Source organism: Phoenix dactylifera, chromosome 2 (genome assembly GCF_009389715.1).
Source record: "Phoenix dactylifera cultivar Barhee BC4 chromosome 2, palm_55x_up_171113_PBpolish2nd_filt_p, whole genome shotgun sequence".
Lineage (NCBI taxonomy): Eukaryota > Viridiplantae > Streptophyta > Magnoliopsida > Arecales > Arecaceae > Phoenix > Phoenix dactylifera.
Window position 1 is genome coordinate 6,526,083 of NC_052393.1, and position 20,409 is coordinate 6,546,491.

Sequence of the window (20,409 nt, forward strand, 5' to 3'; positions counted from 1 at the left end):
TAATTGTATCCTTCAAGGATTCATCTACCTTCGCACCCATCCACTGTTGGAACATCCACTAATCGCTTTGAGAGCTGTGCAGGCGGATGAATGACGGAGTTCGAAGTGCTTCGAGCTCTGTGTGGTGGGTGATCCAACGGCAGATGGAAGCGAAGGAAGGTGAATCTCTCTTTCGCGCAAAGGATACAACTACGATCAGAAAATGTGCGTACGAATAAATGTCACATAAAAAACGACATATCATCCTCCTCCATTTTCTTTATATCCATGGCTTCTACGTCCAGAACAACAGCTACGTCTTCATTCAATTCCTTACTCATGCGACTGCACCTCCATATATGACATCGTTAGATGATAGAAACTAATATTTGGCTCAATCATTTCACAGGAACAGATTAATATCTTACACCACTCGATGACTCCACTTTGGAGGAATTACATGAGCATATATAAATCAACACATGCATAAATCACAAATATTACAGCATGCCTTTCCATTCAACCTCCAAATTAATCACCACCCAAGTCGAAGCTCTAAATCCAGCTCCTCATCAACGGCATCTCCATCTTTTCCACCATCTTTGTTAACACCGCCGTCAAGCGTTGGTGGACAAGGCGAGATCAGTCCAGTCCCGGGATATGGAGTAATAAATAGGAGAGTGGAGGGTGAATCGCTAGTCGGTGCAAAGACTGTGCCAGTGTCCCGGATAGGGTAGAGAAGGCAGCAGCGGCCGCTGGCGACGAATTCTGGTACTGGTGGCGGGAAGGTAATGGGAGGAGATGGAGTTGTAGGAGGGGATGGGTCGGATCCTTGAGGGGACTGCCGGAGCCTAGCTCGATCGCGTCGGTGAACGTTCATGTGACCACCCAAGGCTTGGGCCGACCGGAACTCACGACGGCAGAACGCGCATGTATACGAGCGCGGCGGCCATGTCGTGCCCGTGGGACCGCTTGTTTCCCCCGCAAATGCCCGGACCTCCCAAGAATCATCAGCTTCGCCAAGTCGGAGACCTGGCCAGTTCCTAGGATTAAACTGTTGCTGCTGCTGGGCTAGCTTTTGGAGCTGGTTCAGGGACAGAAGGCTAAGTTCAGCTGCCATGGTACTAGTAAAACTATACTTTCGGATTAGGAAGAGAGTATGGGATTAGTTTGGTAGGGGTTGGTGGTTTATATACCAAGGGAGGGTGGTTTTGGTGCAATAGGGGGGAGGGAGGGAGGGAGGGAGGGAGGGAGAGAGAGAGAGAGAGAGAGAGAGAGAGAGAGAGAGAGAGAGAGAGCATGGAGTGTATCACCAGTGTTGGGAGCTAGTTAGCTGTTGGACTTTAGTAAAGGGAAAGAGAGCTGTTGATTCATCAAAAACAATATAGGATTACAAGCTAGCACACGGAGGTGGAATATCTCCCCCCAGAAGAGTACAAGTCCATGCATTGCCTTGAACGCCCGCTCTCTTTTTAATTTGTTTACTACTCCATCCTCTCGATCACAGGGTAGCAAGCAGGAAACCCGCCAGAGATGGGAGATGTGAGGACCCGTGCAGACATATGTTTAGTTCCACATCGATTAGTCGTTGGATAAATCTTGGATACTTATACAGGGTTAAGGAACCCAAATAATACCTTATGGCTAGCCATTTTAGATGAGGTCCTGAGTTGTTATAAATGGTATCAGAGCGGACCCGACCCATAACCTACGTGAACTGGGAAACATTGCTACACGGATTTATTGAGGCTGATCGTGGTGTTTGTGATTAGATTTGAACCCTTAGCCTGATGAGGACGCCAGAGCTTGAAACAGAGGAGTATGTGAGGACCCGTGCAGGCGTGTGTTTAGTCCCATATCGATTATTCGCTGAGTATATCTTGAGTACTTATACAGGATCAACGAACCCAAATAATATCTTCTGGCTAGCTATTTTGGATGAGGTCCTGAGTTGTTATTGGAGAAGAGGCTTATAGAGAGAATATACTTGGTTCTCTTGACTCTATACCGGTTCATGGTGCGTGCTGAATGCCATCCCAAAGCATGGCAGCTGTTCGATGGACAATGGCCGGGTGGGACCAGAATTGTAGATCCATGTCAGTGTGAAATGGCATTTTATGGTGCAACGAATAGTCAGTAAAGCAACTTATCCTTCTTATCCTTTTGGATTATATATTTCCATTTATTCTTCATGGACAATGCGTTCTGGGAAGACAACAAACATATGGGAAGAATTAGGAAGCCAACAATATTGGAATGCCTGATAATAAATTAACAGTGCAACATACAAGGGCTGGAGACTAGGATGGAAACAAGCATTCATGGGAACAGCCAAGATTCCAGATCTTCTTCGGGAGCTTAAAAGGTCGGTCAACAATGGAAACCTAAATATATTAAGAAAGCAGCATTGAGTTAGATTGCCAAGGAGGATTTCAGCAATATTCTGAGACAATATACGATCCAAGTGTAGTGGCCGAAATATAACAAGGTTGTGCTTGGTATCAAAAGTTTTTCCAGCATGTTGGTTTGAGAGTGAACGTACTGCTTGGTTAATGTGAAAAGTACCACAGAAAAAGGTGAACATCTCATTGTATATCACGACAATTTCAATGCCATAAGAGAGTCGATCTCCATCTTCGTGGACATAGACTGTCATGAGCAAGACCCCCGCCATTATCTAATTCTTGGTCATTTCCATTGAATTCCACCCTTAAGCTTTCTTCCCTGTTCACATACGTCCCCATTGAAGTCTTCCTAATCCATTATAAAATGTTAAAACTAGAACTCGGTCATGGCTACTACATGATAGACTTGTACTATCCATAATTGTAATACCCATCTTTTACTATTGTCATTTTATGGCTTTTGGCAATTGTTCTTGGGCTAGCCAACAATGCTTCGAAAAGTTGCTTCACCATAGCTTGCTTCGCCTTCCCTGTACCAAAACTAACCTAATCTCTCTTTCTTGGGACCTCCTTAACTTTGGTTCCATAGTCAGAAGCTCTTGCCTCCAACAAACAAGAAAAGTAATTTGCCTTGGTGGAACAACTCCTATCCTAGTTCCGAGTCTATAATCATCCATACGAATATAAAAAAATCCTACTGTTATTAGAAGTGTGTTTAATTTGGTCAGCTTATAATTATATTCAAGGGGTGGGGGACCCAATCGATCCTTTCATTAACTTAGACTAGTTAAATGACTAGATTAGTTTTTTTTGTCCCGTGATTGGTGAACCTACTAGGATGTGCTAATTTATGTTGGTTGATTCGTCGATCATGTCGGAAGGATATTCTTGGCCCTTAGTATAGATGACTCTTGTTCTCATGACAAGTACTAATTGTGCTATAAGACAATGAAACGAGACAAAGGTACTGCAAGAAACGCTTATCAAACACGGCAACGTTCGGAAGGTTTGATTATGTTAGTCTTAATTTTAGGGATTTTCTTACATGCCCACCAAACTACATTGGTGTTTGGGTGCTATATTATATTATTTACTACTTGTTGCAATGCAACTTTTCTGATGCAACCCAAAGTGCATATTGATGACACAAATTAGAGCGCATTATGAATTCTACAGCAGCTTGATGTTGAATTCTAATGACCTTTTGTCATTGCATGTCCAATTCAGTGAGTTCATATGGACATGACTTTAAAATAAATAGAACACCTGTCTTGAAAGATTAGTTGATGGATACCATCATGATCATTCTATATTTCTCCAATAATTCATCTATATAACTTGCATACATAATGTTCATCAAAAAGAATGACATATTTTAATTTTTAGCAATAAAGACCTTGAAAAAAGCAAGGGAACCGCTCCAATAATTCTATATTTTATCATCGCTCTAATAGACCTGCTCCATGTCCATGGATCCAAAATGCAGGCCTTGAATCCATCAAGGCTGGCTATGGGTCTCTTATTGCTGAGTCCAAATCAACCAATTGGACCTTCAACAAGAATTTGATCACAGTCAGGCCTATGCTTAAACATAGACCCTACGTCTAGCCCAGCCTGGAAATGGATGAGGTGTCCAGTCTATATCTAAACCTGCAGCCCCACATCCAAATCAGACAGGATCCAGGTCAAGCTAGATTTAGTTGTTATGTGAGCTAACTCGATCAATTTATAGATTCTGTAACAGAGTAATAATGATATTTTAATCCTAGATGTTAAAACTTTTGGCTTCTTATGGGTCTTGTGCATGCAGCTATTGGTCTCCACTGTCTTGGGTCTTGGTTGTTAGAACTGTTACTTGACAAGAACTAGCATGTTCATAAGGCTCAAGAGCAGCTCTTTTTGTGACATACTTATCCCCCATACTTTCTCATCCTCTCAGCAACATCATATAAAAAAACATGCACTCTGGGGCATAAACCATTTCTAAACAAGTATGAGGCCAGCAGCTCCAAGACTAGCTTGGCTACTTAAAACACTACTTGGAAGTGATATAGAACCCTTACGAGCTTTGTTACCAACAAAGAGCATGGACCTGGGTCGCACCAATGTGGCCCATGCAGCTAGGCCGAATCTCTTTGTAGGCTGCAAAGTACTGAAATCTACTTGAACTGGCACAGCCCAAAGCCCACATGGGCGGCACCAAGAATCTTTGAGATGAGATCTAAATGCCGCAGCAATAAAACCATCAATAAATTATAAAAACTCCACTAAAATTATGAATAAATTACACTTACATCCAATAGTTAAAAAAAAACCTATGCTTACTCCCATGAAGTTTATTATTATCTAACATTTTTAACTCATAATTGAACAGAACATCAGTCAAAACCGTTAGACCCAAATATAATATCAGAAAAAATTTCAAAAATATCCAAAATAACCTTAAATGACATAACAATCATTTTAAGATACAAAAAAAAAAATATGTGCATCCTCTTCCCCACCTAAAGGCAATTTCGATTTTCCACATGAGGTAAACGGTTTTACCAATACGGTTAATTTAACCAGGTGTAAGAGTAAGTTTTAAAAACTATTAGATGCAAATATAATAAACATAAATTTTAACGGGTTGTTGTAATTTACTCTAAAAACATAGTGCTGCTAATCCCAGCTAACTATGCATGTGCTGGTTCTAGTTGTCACATGGGCCAGGCAAAGATGAGTCCGCATCCATTGGGCCCATGTGACCCGCTTGACGTTGGCACGCGGGCCACGGCCTGCACGCTGCATGAGCCGAGGGCCTGCACAGGCGCTCGTGCGAATGAACGGCGCCGGCGCACGCGTCAACGACATGGGGCACATGGCCCGGTGCACGACACTAGGCATGGAGGATGGTTAGAATTCACAATTGCCATGCACTGTCCCGTTCAACCACATTAGAAAGTTTGCACAAATGAAATTTTACCTCCCATCCATCACAAATTCCCCCTCTCCTCATCCATGCTAATCTTCCTTTACTCCTTAACTTCCATGGGTTGATTGCTAACGAATGTTAAATGGCGAAATGTTATCTACAAAGTAAGGCAAATCCAAACTTCTAAGTTGAATGGGGCACCGAGATTCAATAAAATAAGGCTATTTAAATGCTTGAAGGTTGCCCCATGAACTGAATGCAATTATTGCATTCTCGATCTAATGCATCCTCAATACGTCCTGCCACCATCTTGCATGGCCCTCGTCGGAGAGTTGCAGCAGTAATTTATAACTCGAACCCATCAAACATCCGGATATGCAAGTTTGCAGGGCAGTAGGAGTGCTTTTTATGATGCCATTAGATTTGAATTTTCTAAGACCAGCTAGATTATGAATGGGTCGAGTTTTAGTTTGTACCTAACAAGTCACCCCAGATTGCATAAGCCTTTAAAATCTAGTCAGAGTTCCCTAAGATAGTGATAGTAGCACATTGAGTCATAGGCTCATCAAGATTTCAACTTGGATGATCTTAGCAGCTACATGGTTCATTGTTCAGATGGGAAATGCTAAAGCTAAGTGTGGAATATACAACATAGTCCCCCCCCCCCCCCCCCGTTTTTTAGGTTTTTAATTTCACTTTAATTTGTCTACCTCTCTCACACTTTTTTTTTTTTTTGATGCTCAACTCTATATTCTCTCTTCTTGACCTTATTTTATTCCTTTTCTATATATGATTGATGAGTGAAACACTAATTGATTTAGCAGGTTGGATAAGGGCTTATATAAAATAAATAGATTACACATGTATTTATCATTTCAAACTTAATTACAAATAAGCCAGTTTTTGTGCTCCAACTAGAGTTCACTCCAAACTGAACTTGACCAGACGGTTGCCACCTCTAGAGAATTAAAGTCCTTACAAGTGCACATTCTCTCCCTATATATGGAAAGAGATAAGTATCATCACCTTTATTATCATAAGAAAAATTGTTGGCCTTCAACTCCTTTTGTACCAAACATTCGCCGTGCGACTCCCACAGCCTGCATCTTAGACGGAGTCCGGTGGTAAGTACTAAGGCCCAGGAATATCTCCACATAAAATTTTGGATGTCCAAACAAATTCTACCTGAATCAATGCAACTACTGGTGCAAAACATTCTTAGGCGAAAATATGAGCCTGGGCCAGACTATGCCTGAATCTAGCGATTAGGACTCCACCTGAGAGTTGCGTTGTTCTTCTAGAAGGTGGTCTGGGACCGTTTTCCCACGAGAGCTGTTCTTGGGGGATGAGGACTAAGGATCCCATTGGAGTGTGGGGTTTGTAGTATGGACAAGACGGTGGACAATGCCTTGTTTTAGTGCATATGGGCTAGGGTGACTAAGTGTCTGGCAGGAGTCCTGCAGGAGGTGTGAAACCGTAGGGACCAGTTCTTACAGGCCATGCATCGGGGCTCGGAGTCCCCGGTACTTCATCAGGAGGCAGTTCGAGCAATTTGTACATCCTACCAGATCTAATTGGCCAGAAATGCTCGAACCTTTGGCGAACGGCGTATGTCGTCGAGACTTGTGGTGGAGAGTACCCGCGTGCAGGCGGCAAAGCTGTATCACACCATTCCTGTTGGAGGGATCTTAACAACTCAGGACATCTGAGGTTCCCACTTTGCTTCGGTAGCATCCCGTATGGTGTTTTTCACTTGGGAGCCCTCACCCCCGAGTTTCCTCAAGGTCAACTTTGATGGGTCAGTCTTGAATGGTGGCACGAGGGGCAGTGTGGGTTTTGTTATTCGAGACTTGTCTGCGAGGGTTATGGCTGCTGGGGGCAGTCAGCTATTTGACACTTCGGTTCTGAGTGCGGAGCTGAGGGCTGCTTGGGCGGGTCTTCGCCATCCCGGTGCGTGTTACAGGCCAGGTCCATCATCTTGGAGGGTGACTCAGCACCATTATCAGTTGAATCTGGGGGGTCCAAGGGGTAACGGCTGTGACCACCCATTGCTCCAGGACATTTGGGCTATGGTGAGGGATGGAGGGGCCTTCCAGGCGAAGCATGTATACCGCGAAGCCAATGGGGCTGCGGATTGGGTGGCTGCTTATGTAACTTGTCACTTCGGCAGTACTTTGTGGGCTGGAGATGGGGAGTTGCTCCTGACACTCTGAGATATTCTATTTTTTAATTTTATTGGGTGTATTCGTACTTGTCAAGTATGATTCATCCGTCCTAGCAACAAAAAAAAAAAAAAAAAAAAAAAAAACTAGGGGTGCCAATTAGCTGAGTCGGGCCGGAATTATTTTGGATGTCCAAAGAAACCCTACGTGAATCGATGCAAGTATGCAACAGGCCCCACACGCTTGTTCCATCACGTGGGAGCGAGGGCCGGCCCCGGCAACACATAATGGAGCCGGTCTCCCCCTAGGAGTTTGTGCATTGTGAGTCGCACGTGCGCAAGAAATCGAATATTTCGACTGCCGAGGGACATCAGGGGCGCACGCGGAGGCATGCAACCCATAATATCATGACGCTGGTCCTCAAACTCGTAGCCGTCCATTTACTGCTAAAATAGAGCTGCAAACAGATCGGGTTGGGACCATTTATAATGTAGTTCTGATCCATCCAAGCCAAGATGCAGTGCCCAAACTTAATCCATACCACGTTAATTAGTTGTGGCGAAAAGATGTTCATGATTTCTTTTCCCCCATAAGTAATATTTCAATGCAGAGTAGTTGCAGGCTTGCAGGCATACCATTTGATGGGGGAAAGGTATAATAAATGCCATGCAGATCGGGAACATTCACTTTTGCAGCTCCTGGTCCTCGGCAAATGCTTCATCTAAGCTTTTAGGTCTGTGTATAAAAAACTGGTCATGTAACCACCACAGCTACCAGCATTACTATCTTTTCCCGAGTAGCAAGATAGTTCTAACCACTCGAGGTCAATTGTAGCTATCATATGTTGATCAGAAAAGGTCTGTACATCTAAAGTCTTCATTATTGGACCTCTTTGGAGAGAGAGGGAGAGAGAGAGAGAGAGGCTAGCTATACAGCTTGTTAAACAAGGTGATAAAGCGAGGAAGCAATCACTATCAATCACAAGGGTGGGCTCGTAACCGATCCCAGCTTATTCTTTAGGTTGATTAAAGTTTCTACTCAATTGAATCCAAGTTGTCATAGGTGTCGTGCATGATTATCATTGTAGGGTCCCATGCATGTCATGATAAATAATCTCTTCTTGTGGAACAATAAGTGTAAGCTCACTTTAATTGCGTAATATATGGGTTTCCATCATGGCCGATGCAAACATGATCTAAAATATCATTAAAGACTTGGTTTGTCAGCTAAATTCTATAAATTTGATGTTGAAGTATGGCAACACGGTTAGGTGGAGCTGCCGCGCCCAGGGCAAGGTGGTTTATGTAGTCTTGCCGAGGAGAGTACCCTCAAGATTTTGTGTTTAGCTAATTAAGTTTGCTTTTATATGTATTCGAACAGCCGCATCCTACCTAATCTTTTTAGTGATCAACCTCTCAAAAGAAACATAGGCAACAACGTCCTCTCTTTCAAGGTTAGTCCAAAGCCCTCAGAAAGAGATATGTTACAGTACTTGACTCTTTACATGGCCTAGAATGTCATAGTCGTTGTTGTTTCTATGCGTACATGAATGTATCTATATTGGATTAGTACCCTAACTCTATACCATGGAGGAACAGACCTAATAAAAATCACTCTTAGGAGTTTTCTTTCCTCCCAAATAATTACTACTCGATTTAAACTATGCACCAGAATAATATTACGGACCACTTTCTAATTTATATTCAGTCTAGCTAACGATAGTAAAGTTACAAAGTTAATGTTTAATCCTATTTGGCCAAGAACATACATAGATTTGAGATTCCTTCGGTGGTTAGTATTTTTTAACTGAAAATCATTAGAAACAACACAAGGGGAATCGTATTGACTGTTGAATACAACATCTTATTGATATTATTTTTTTTTTTCCGATCCTGATCTGCTCCTTTTATCCATATCTGGTTTCATCCGAACAGATCAGTAACCCCCAAAATGGTCGTTTTGGTAGGATCCTTAATATATTCTAAATGTATATATGATCAGAAGTTTTATATGATTACCTTCTGTTTTGTTAAGCATCAACTGCATTTAAATTAGAGGAAGACTAATATATATATATATATATATATATATATATATATATATATATATATAAACCAAATGCATATCAAAGGTCAGACAACAAACAACAAAAAAGAGTTGTAAATAGTCATCTTTCATTTTCCTAATACATTTTATCCAGATGGCATAATTGATTTCTTTACAGATGCTTAAATATTCTGCTATTTGACCTAACATGCGGTTTCAAAACATAAGCTTCTATGTTAATGAATATAAAAAATGTTTGTATAGCAGTCACCTAGTTCTAATATATTAAACTCTTTCAGATAAAGAGCTAAAGCTAACAAAAGTAACATATGTACAGGTTAGCGAGCCATTATCTGTAGGTTGTTTTCTCTGAAACCCTTAAGAAAGTTCTCATCATTGAATGATTGAATGGAAGAATCTTCCCCAGGTTTAGGCATTCAATTGTCGAATACACTGCATGATAAACAAAGAAAAGACATTAATTATAAAAGAAAGCAGCTCTTATTTAAATTCTCAATCAACACTACTGTCAAGCGCCTATTTAACAATCTTGTTTGGATAACTCAAGTGCTTTCCTAATTTTTTAACTGCAAGGAATCTAAGAATAATTATGTCCATTGGCTCATAGGAGTACATCGAAAAAGTTGAATAAATTAAATAAGATAGGTGCTACCATTTTTGATGGACCTGTATTAATCCTCTGATTTCCAAGTGGATGTGATTTTTTAACTCTTAATTCGATGCCTACCATGTTTGGTCTTGTTATGTGGATGTTCGTTCGGCCTTTGGAATGAAAAGGTGAAGAGGAAGAAGGGAGAAAAAGTAATTAGCCAATCGAAATGAGTGTAGAAATTAACATGGTGGAGAAGAACTCGAGTTAGGAAGTGGAGGACAATCTAATGGCACTATTCAAATTTAATCGGCAGATTAATAGTGGTTAACACATCATGCCATTGACTGATTGGGACATTGATCATAGAGATACCTGGCAACATATTTTAATCACATTCTTAAAGCAAAAGGAGACAAATGGGTGCAAGTCACCCTCCATGGCACTTCTCCTGAGAGCCCAAGATGTGATGCATATTAATTTGAAACCGGTCAAAAGCAGTGAAAATAATGATGTACGCTTAAGATCTCGAGCCACCATAGCTCATCTATCTCCAAGGAATCATACGAGATCTTTAATTCGTACTTCCCTCAAGAAGTTAACAGTATCATCGACATCTAAGAACAAACAAAGCAATACATCGATCCTTTGTTGCACTAGCACGTTAAATACCCCCTCAGGTAAAAACTAAGTCAGACGTATATTAGCTGTTGTTGATTACAGGGAGATAAGCTTTGGCAATATAAATCCCTCATCGAGACAAGCATATTACTCCACTCCTTATGATTAATATCCTCATTATATAGCTAACCTTGACACAGTTGTCTAATCTAAGATTTTTTTCTTTACAAAAAGCAAAAAAAAAAAAAAAAAAAGAACTCCATTCAATGAGTGCCAACTATGTACGTACTATGCTCTCGTCTCCTTAATCTATATCAATTAATCCTTTCATATGTCTTTGTTAGCAGTTGTACGAGGCAACTAATTTACTTTTACATAAACCCAGCTCTCCATCATTTCTTCTTTTTATCTTTTACCCCTGCACGTCTTATGCTTTTCGAGAAGAGATTAATTATATAGCCCAACCTGGTGTTTATACACTGGAACTTGGCCGAGTTCATCGGAGTGGAGGACAAGAAGCCTGGGGGCGGTACTTCTACCGCGAAGAAGCGTATCGTACGACCCCATGCCAGGGCCTGCCACGTGCTGAGGGGTACGTAAGCTGGTGACGTGGGCGATGTTGATTGGATGATGGCAAGGCAGACAGATTGGATTCGGGGGACTGCAGCGACCCCCGGTGTGTCAGAGGGCGAGCGGGCCGAGCCCTAAAACCCCGGGGGTCTCAGTCTCTTCGCTTCTCTCTCTCTTTCTTTTTTGTAGGCTTAGGGTTAGGGTTTGGACGGGCGGGCAGAACGGGCGGGGTCCGCGAGCGGGAAGGGGTGGTGTCTCCGGCTGCCCGGGGAATGCGGGCAGGGTGCGGAGGGATTCCCGAGGAAAGCGACAGCCGGCCCATGGCCGACAGCCACGCGGTGGCTCTGGGGGGGGGGGGGTTATTGTTTGACCTGGGAGACCACACGTGATCCGCGGGTCGCCTCGCCGGCTAACCCGGGAGGAGTGGCGCCGGCGGCTCGGCTCGAGTCGAGCTGGGATTAGGCCTCTTGCCGTGATCCGTCTTCTTTGGCGTTTACTTTGTGGGAGCTGGCGATGGCGGCAGAGCTCCCAAGGCGAGATTTGGTGGAAGCTGATCTTGATTTGCGATTTTACATGCGGTCAAAATTTCTCTGGACGGCCCACCGCGTTTGAAGTTTCAATCGTGTTTTCGTGAACGTTTTCGCTGCAATGCGTGGAGAGGGAGGAAAGGAGGTTTGAAAGATACATATGATGGCTTAGGCGGCAGTTTAACGAGTCCAAGGATGCAATTTCATTGAATCAGTTCGGAGCCGTGTTCTAAATCCCCTACTGCAGTGTATTTATAGTTAATGAATATTGTTTAATTGTAATCAGCATTGTATAAAGCTAATAACAATCACTACTTAGCAAGCCCATTTCCTAAATAAAATAAATTTTAAGTTCAAATTATAATCGAGCAATGTTCAAGAATATTTTCCATTTGGATCTGTTAGTTTTTATTGAGCGCTAATTCGCAATCGGAGTAAAAATCAAAATAGATTGGAATGAGAATCGTAATGATCATATTTCCGACCATATTTGGTTTGTGTCTGGAATCGAAATTAGATTTGAATACGAGAAAAGAGTTAGGATTGGATTTGGAGGATTGGAGCATTTCCGTTCCTTCCTGAAATTGGAATGAGATGGAACTCCCCTCCAATTAAATAACTGGTGTAACAACCTACGATCTCATCTAAAAAGGCTAACTAAAAGGTATTATTTGGATTTCTTTGCTCTATATAAGAACTCAATATCTACCCAATGCATAGCCGATATGGGACTAAACATATATACTCGTACGGATCCTCACATACTCCTCTCATTTAAGCGCTAGCATCCTCACTAAGCTAAGGATTTAAAACTATTCAAATCTAATCACAAGTACCATGATCGGTTCATGATCAGCCCGAATGAGCCTGTGCTATAGTCTCCTAGTCCACATAGGCCATTAGCCTATTTTGCTCTGATACCATTTGTAACAACTTAAGATTTTATCCAAAAAAACTAGTCGAAAGGTATTATTTGGGCTCTTTGGCTCTGTATAAGTATACAAGATCTACTTAATGTATAGCCGATATGGGACTAAACGTACGCTTGTACAGATCATCACAACTGAAATAGGAGTCACTTATTTCCAATTCAAAGTCCAACTCTCTCCAACTAAATATGCCCTAAATTTGTTAGGGTATAAAAATTTAGGGAGGACTTTGGAGAAATTTCTGCATGAGAAAGAAACATTGGTTGGACGCCCTTTCCATATAGGCATAGAAAATGATCTCAACATTTTTTACCAAAGTTTGCATGTGCGATCTATACGAGATCGCAATATAGACTAGAATCAAAAACTTGACACATATTGAACCATTAAATTGGTTTGGTACAAACTTGTTTGCATATCAATCATCGCCATATGTGAATGGCAGATTGAATGTATATTGCTTGGTCGTAAAAGTCCATGCATAGTGGCTCAGTCATCTTGGCGTGTAACGTTCAATTAAGGCTATATCTAATTGTCAAAAGTAGCGTAATGAGCACTAACATGCTTTGCTTCTAGTTTGATATGACATGTAAAGAGAAAGTTTGTTGTTGGTTATGAGCTTCCTCTTAATTATAGTTATTCTACATGTATCATGAAGCAGTTGAGCCTATCCTTTTTTTTTTAAAGGAGAAAACTAGGCCGGCCGATGTCATTGATAAATGAACCGAACCTAAGTTGTAGGTTAAATTATAATGCTAAAACTTCACCAATTTAACCCTAGGGGCTGCAAGGAGGGCAAAAAGTACTTTTGGGAGATATGATGGTATTTGGTTAAAAAAATAAGAAATACTTTTTGATTCCTAAAAAGCTAAAAAATATTTATTAAGAAGAAGCTCCATTTTGGAGCTTTTTCTCAAAATCTCTACTTGGCAGATGTTGGAACGTTGTTTCTGGCTAAAAAAAAAAAAATCTTAGTGACTAAAATGCTAATGAACAATACACTATTACATTACATTATATTATATTATATTATAAAATATAGAAATTATAAATTAACGACACACTAAATATTATAATATAATTCTATTATATTATAGATATATTGTATCATAAAAAAATATGTTATAACACAATACTACTATACTATGTAATAATATATGATAATACATTATTACATATTAAAATATTATAAGGTAATAATAGATACATTGTATTATATTGCATTATATTATGATAGCATTATATTACATTATATTATTATTTCTTATATTATATTACACTAATATATTATATTATAATAATATTATACTATAATAATATTTTAATATATAATAGTATATTAGTATATTATATTATATGACATACATTATATTATACTATGCTATGCATAGCAAACCGAATCTCTCTCTCTTGCATTAACTAGCAACGGGTGATTTTATTCTTGTTTTCAACCTCCAAAATTAATTGAATTTGAAGTTGATAAAGCAATCTCTTTACGCTTTATGCATACTTTGTGGCTGTCTCTAGGAGTTTAACATCATAATAGGCAAAGTGCCACTGCAAACACCGTGAGCCACAATATCCAATTGGCACATGTATTTCATTTGTAGATTAATTTATTATCTAATTACTGGAATGTAAAAGCTTAAGCTGTAAGGAAATAAGTTAACAATGTATAACAAATTTAATGTCCCTTCCTCTCATATTATCCGGGTTACATGTGTGGAAGGATAAGCAAGACAACAAACAAGTTAGGTTGACAATCAGATCAATTAAATAGATAATCGCATGGAGAGGAATTAAACCAATAACTTCAAGCAACATTAATTCTAATATCATGCTAACTAGCCACTCGAACTCAAAAGCATAAATTGCTAGTAAATGGGTCAACAATGACCCACCAAAACAAGTAGGTGTCCTTTGGCTGCACAAATATGTCTCTACCTCTCCTAGTTCTACATATTTTAAAAATCTCTTTGGTTCTTTACATTTTCTTTTCAATAAGCAAAAGGTTCGAAGCTCACGTCCTCTCAAAACAATGTCTAGAAATTCAGCAGTCTAGACTATTTCCAATGTAAGGAGCAGGCAATACTAGCCATTTTTAGTTACCTTCATATTTAAAACCCGATAAGCCTGCTGCCATGGCCTTAAAATCAATCAAAGTGATGATAAAAACTTATCTTACCTGCAACTATGCAATAAAAGTATCTCCAAACCTCCCACCATCCACATCTTAGATGTCTTATGCTCAGATTCTTTTACTATTCAACTTCGATATCTCAAAGTAACTATGAATTCCTTCTGAAAAGCCTCATAAACTCTTTTTAGTGTTAGAAGTAATTCCTTGTTTTATCTTTAATTCGTTGGGAAAAGTAGTTTTCAATTATTTTACTATTCAACATTCTCACCTTAAAGTAAATCTGTGTTCCTTATGAAAAACTTCAAATTCATTTGTGTATTAGTAGTTTATTGTTTTACTTTTCTTGGGAAATTTAATCTCTTTTATCAAGTTAGTCCGCTAAGGCGACTCTCACAACTAGTGAGTTATTTTAATTTCAATTTTAAATTTTAAATTTATCTTTGTTTTTTCCTTCTAGCTCACTCGAGCATGGTTCAAGCACCAAACTTTATATAAGTTCTGTGTAAATGTCATTTTATCTCAGTGCTAACTTTTGGGTGGACATATGTGCATGTGCTTTGTTCTTATATCAATCACAATTACTCATCGGTGGCTCGTTTATATGTGAGAAGCAGGCGTATTTATGCACATGAAGGCACATATTTATAAAACATAGATTTTGATATTTTTATTGATTCTTGTTCGGCAAGGGAAGATTGGTTAAAAATAAATTAAGAATATCAACTCAAAAATAGACAATTATTTTTTTTAAAAGAAAGTTAGTTGAATATAATAAAACCTAAAGGGTATACTAAATTTTGTACCCATGAATAATGAGTTCTTCCTATATGACAATGTGAGTGGGTTGTCTATTAGTTAACCCAATAAATTTCGCATGATATATAGATCGTGCTTTCGTTAACAAAATCACTCATCTTCGTTTCCTTAGATCTTAGTCACGCCTCATTATGAAATTATCAGCAATTTGATTGTTGCCGACTTGCACTAAACATTAAATGCGACAACCGCTATCTTCTAAACCCACGTAAGAAGCAACAATTAGTTGACCCAAATTAATAGGCAACGTTATCTTTTGGACAGTCGTTTAAAAAATTCTACCCATGAACCGACTAATGGAAAACCTCGAAGTCATTTGGATTTGGTCTTCTACGATATTATCTCTTGAGATACGAACTACAAATCAACAGTCTTCATGGGATTTTTTATGCTAGCGTTTGCGGTATACATCTCAATCTGATAAAAACTGGCAAAGTGAACCCTAGCCGGAGCCGACAAGCTGAGCTCCTCCTTTCAGACTAAGGGGAGAGAAAGAAAGAGAAAGAGAGGAGTGGGTCCCATCCGCCGCAGTACCCTCCATCTGCTTGCTCCCACTCTCAATCTAACCCTACGTCAACCGCCTTAAACCCTAGTTAAGACACCTCTAACCCTAGTTTAGGAGATGTAATAAACCCTAGAAGATGTCACCATCAACATTATACGCATATCATGACCCCCTTTCTCTTCCATCCCACGCACACGCACACGCACACGCACGCGCCTCTGCTCCCTCTCCTCCCCTTCCTCTCTCTCTCCCTCTATATATTATTTTATCCATTTCATCAACTCCTGGGGAACCTCGCACCTCGCTCTTTCTCTCTGTCCCTCCATCCTCCCTTTCTCCGCACTCGATCCTTGTTCTTTTTCTACTCCCTTCCACTGGGGCTCATCCTGTTCTCTCTCTTCCTCTCCCCTAGTTGTTTTCTTTTTTTTTCCCTTCTCACCTCGTTCTTTTTAAATCTTAAAAAACATAAAAAAAAGCTCTATTTTAAATATGATTTCCCACACTTTTCCCTTTTTTTTATAATTAAAAACAGCTCTCCTATTATTTTTTTCTCATATTATTGTTTTTCTTGGATGAGGCCATGGCTGGCCTGGATCTAGGCACCGCCTCCAGATTCATCCACCAGCTCCACCGCCACCCCGACCTCCACCTCCAGCAGCGCCACGACCCCGACTCTGATGACGACCACAACAACAACGACGGCGACCGCAACGGCCAATTCGCCGGCGCCGCGGACCGCGACGGGTCGTCGTCGGCTCCGCAGGGCCTCGAGCTCGTCGCTGCGTGCTCCGGGCCGGGAGACGTGGTTGGTCGGCGCCCCCGGGGCCGCCCCCCAGGTTCCAAGAACAAGCCCAAGCCACCTGTGATCATCACCAGGGAGAGCGCTAATGCCCTCAGGGCCCACATCCTCGAGGTCGGCGGCGGCTGCGACGTCTTCGACTGCGTCGCCACGTACGCCCGCCGTCGCCAGCGGGGCATCTGCGTCCTCAGCGGCAGCGGTACCGTCACCAACGTCAGCCTCCGCCAGCCCTCCGCCCCCGGCGCCGTCGTCACCCTCCACGGCCGCTTCGAGATTCTCTCCCTCTCCGGCTCGTTCCTCCCACCCCCCGCTCCGCCGGGGGCCACCAGCCTCACCATCTTCCTCGCCGGAGGCCAGGGGCAGGTGGTCGGCGGGAACGTCGTCGGTGCCCTCTTCGCTGCGGGCCCGGTGATCGTCATCGCCGCCTCGTTCACCAACATCGCGTACGAGCGGCTCCCGCTCGAGGAGGAGGAGCCGCCACCGCAGATGCAACCACCTGCGTCCCAGGGGTCAGGCGGTGACGGCGGGAGCGGCGACGGCGGCGGCGGAGGGGGGAACCCGTTCCCTGACCCGTCCTCCGGGCTGCCCTTCTTCAATTTGCCGTTCAACATGGCCAATTGCCAGTTGCCGGTGGACGGGCACGGGTGGGCCGGAGGTGCGACCGGCCGGACCCCTTACTGATGGTGGTGTAACTGTGAATCAAGAAATGATCTATTGGAGATTTGAGGACAAGGGAGATGACACCAGACATCGGATGGACCATTGGCTGCTGCAAAGGTTAGCATGCAAATTTGACGATATCCATGTACAATTAGCTTTTTGTTTGTTCTGATATTTTGGTCTCTTGGGCTTTCTGTTTCTACTGCTTCTATGTTTCATTTTTCTCGGTTTGCTGTTGCTGCTGTTATAGAAACTCTCTCTTCATAAGCAATGGGTTTGAGGCCGCAGGCCTTGACACTTGTTTATTACTATCATCATCACCCTTATATGTCCATCATTTCTCCTCCTCTCCTTCCATTATCATCACCATCCAAATATATCCACCACTAGAATTCCCACTTCAACTTTCGTGTCTACATATTATTTTTGTGGTAAACTTCATGTCTACTTATCTATTTGGAGTTTGATGTGGGTTTCTCCGGGATTGTTTGGAGGGTGAAGTGCTACGCATGGGCTTCTATTACTAAAAAGAATAGAGCAATACAATATAAGGAATGGAGAAACGAAGCAACAGGGATGTGGGAGGTTGAATTTTAGTAACATTGTAGAGATGTTTCAGTAAGACCAAAAGAATAAAAACAAGTAGGACATGATGGGCTAGGGTTTCTTCTCTGGGAATTGAAACGGAGGTCTTAATTTAATCTCGCGTGTGCATGCCTTCGATAGAAAGAGCTCTTACTTTCTCGGAACAAGCTCCTGGGGAATCTTCACCCTCTCGCTCTCTATCTTTGCATCTGAAATATAAAATGTTGGTCTCCATGAAATCTTGGAGCAAGCACATTCAAAGATTCCTTTGGGTTGTGCATTGAAGGCAACAATGTCAAGAAAAAGTAAATGCTGGCTCCTATATTTATGCGATGTTTTCATTGTTTAGCTTATTTCGGTCATCTTCACTAGTAGACTAGCAGGAGTTTATATAGAAATGGGTTCATCATGTCACGTCATTTGCAACACCAAATGGTAAGTGATAATCAGCAAATTTGGTAGTAACAGTCACTAACTGAGCATGTCGAATCGCATGATTTGCACTTGGTTACATTGGTTGTTTTCTTCCTTCTGGTGCTGCCTCTTCTACAATTAACGTGGTTTTTATGATTGCTTTGAGCTAAATCTTCATATCGTTTGCTTTAGATTTAGTGCATATACTAGGGTTTCATGAAGAAGGTCTTTGAATGCTTAAAATCATCACTTTCTGAACATTTCCATCTTCTTTTCTCTTTTTCTTTCCTTTTATCATCAAAATCACATAATGCTAAGGTTTTGAATAGTTGCACATTCATGGAAGCAGCAGAGCTGTTTATGTTTACAAGTACTACCTTGGGGGAACAAAACAATCCATGCTTTGTAAGAGTCCTCTAAGCTTATTCTTCACCGGCCACAAAATGCATATTCTCCACAATTGTTTCCAATTAGTTGAACTGCATCAAAAGTAATTCGTCATCGAACTCTGTCAGCTAATTGGTATAGAATTTAGAAAATATTTATTAAGAGTTTGAGATTTTCCAAGTTGCAAACTATGTCTCTTCATAATCACTTTTAAGCTTTGATTCAGGTTGATCCCAAAGCTATTTGATGAAATCCATAAAGCGAAATCAAATGAAGTTTGAATAAATGCGAATGTCAAAAAAGTCCTGATATGTCAATAAACACCTTACCGTATTGTGGCATCTTTAAATTTCAATATGGATAACTTGAGCCAGATGAGCAAATGTCTGATTGTACAGCAATAATAACAAAAAAATAACCATTACCAAGCTGTTAATATGGATCCATTTGGGCTTGTACTTGATTTCTTATGCTTTGAAACTTGTCATTTGTAGTCTAGAAAGTTTTTTCTTCACAATATTTCAGGTATTTTAGCTCATGCTATTCGTGATATGGTTTGTGAACATTTGAACTATCGTTGTTGGTTCAGTCTGGTTGTGCCTTTTTCACATTCAGTAGTCTGTGTTGGATCAATCTGAATTTCTATTCTACTTGACTGTTTATTTATAGCATAAGGGAAGTTGTTCATATCTATTAAGATTTGGTCTTATCACAATCTCATACTGAATACTTCCTCACTGGAGGGACTGTAAATATTGCTGGTAGAACATGATAATCTTCACAGAATGCTGACTTAGCTATTTTTGAAGAAGGGGTAATTAACATCAATTGATTACTGGCATGATCGATTATTACACCTCTATCACTGATTCCATTGGTCTTAAATTATTTTTGATTCTCTAGGAAAAATAACTTGTCGAAGTCCTGAAGTCGTCCCCACACACTCATGAACACAATCTATGCTTGTCTCCGCGTTGTAAGACCGATAGATACAGATATGAATATAGATACATAGACATAAATACAAGTCATAGAAGCAACTAAGAGCAGTTTTTCTCTTCAAATGACCACATAGAAAATATTATCATTGTTTGGCGTCATATAAAATTAAAACCCAAGCAAGTTGTTTAAGAGTTTTAATTAATTAAATAAATGATTGCCACCACATTTATGCATCGATATGATAATAATCACATAAACTAATTACTTTCCAGATGAATAGCAGTTGATGAATTGTGAAGCAAAATGTATATTCATTGTGAGGACTCCTGAGTTGGGAAGATATCTGATGCTTTGCATCAGTTGTTTAAAAATAATCGCATGATGGAATAAGTTTGATT

The 20,409-nt window shown here is 40.8% G+C and overlaps 2 protein-coding genes across 2 annotated transcripts; one reads left to right on the plus strand and one right to left on the minus strand.

Annotated features, from left to right (window-relative positions):
• Positions 1-30: 30 nt before the first annotated feature.
• Positions 31-1,099, minus strand: LOC103711817 (transcriptional regulator SUPERMAN-like). Its single transcript, XM_008798102.2, has one exon. It carries the CDS (start codon positions 1,097-1,099, stop codon positions 515-517), a length of 585 nt encoding a protein of 194 aa, XP_008796324.2. The 3' UTR covers positions 31-514.
• A 15,298-nt stretch (positions 1,100-16,397) lies between these two features.
• Positions 16,398-18,087, plus strand: LOC103711793 (AT-hook motif nuclear-localized protein 23-like). The gene has a single exon (XM_008798072.3). It carries the CDS (start codon positions 16,805-16,807, stop codon positions 17,702-17,704), a length of 900 nt encoding a protein of 299 aa, XP_008796294.1. The 5' UTR covers positions 16,398-16,804; the 3' UTR covers positions 17,705-18,087.
• Positions 18,088-20,409: the final 2,322 nt, after the last annotated feature.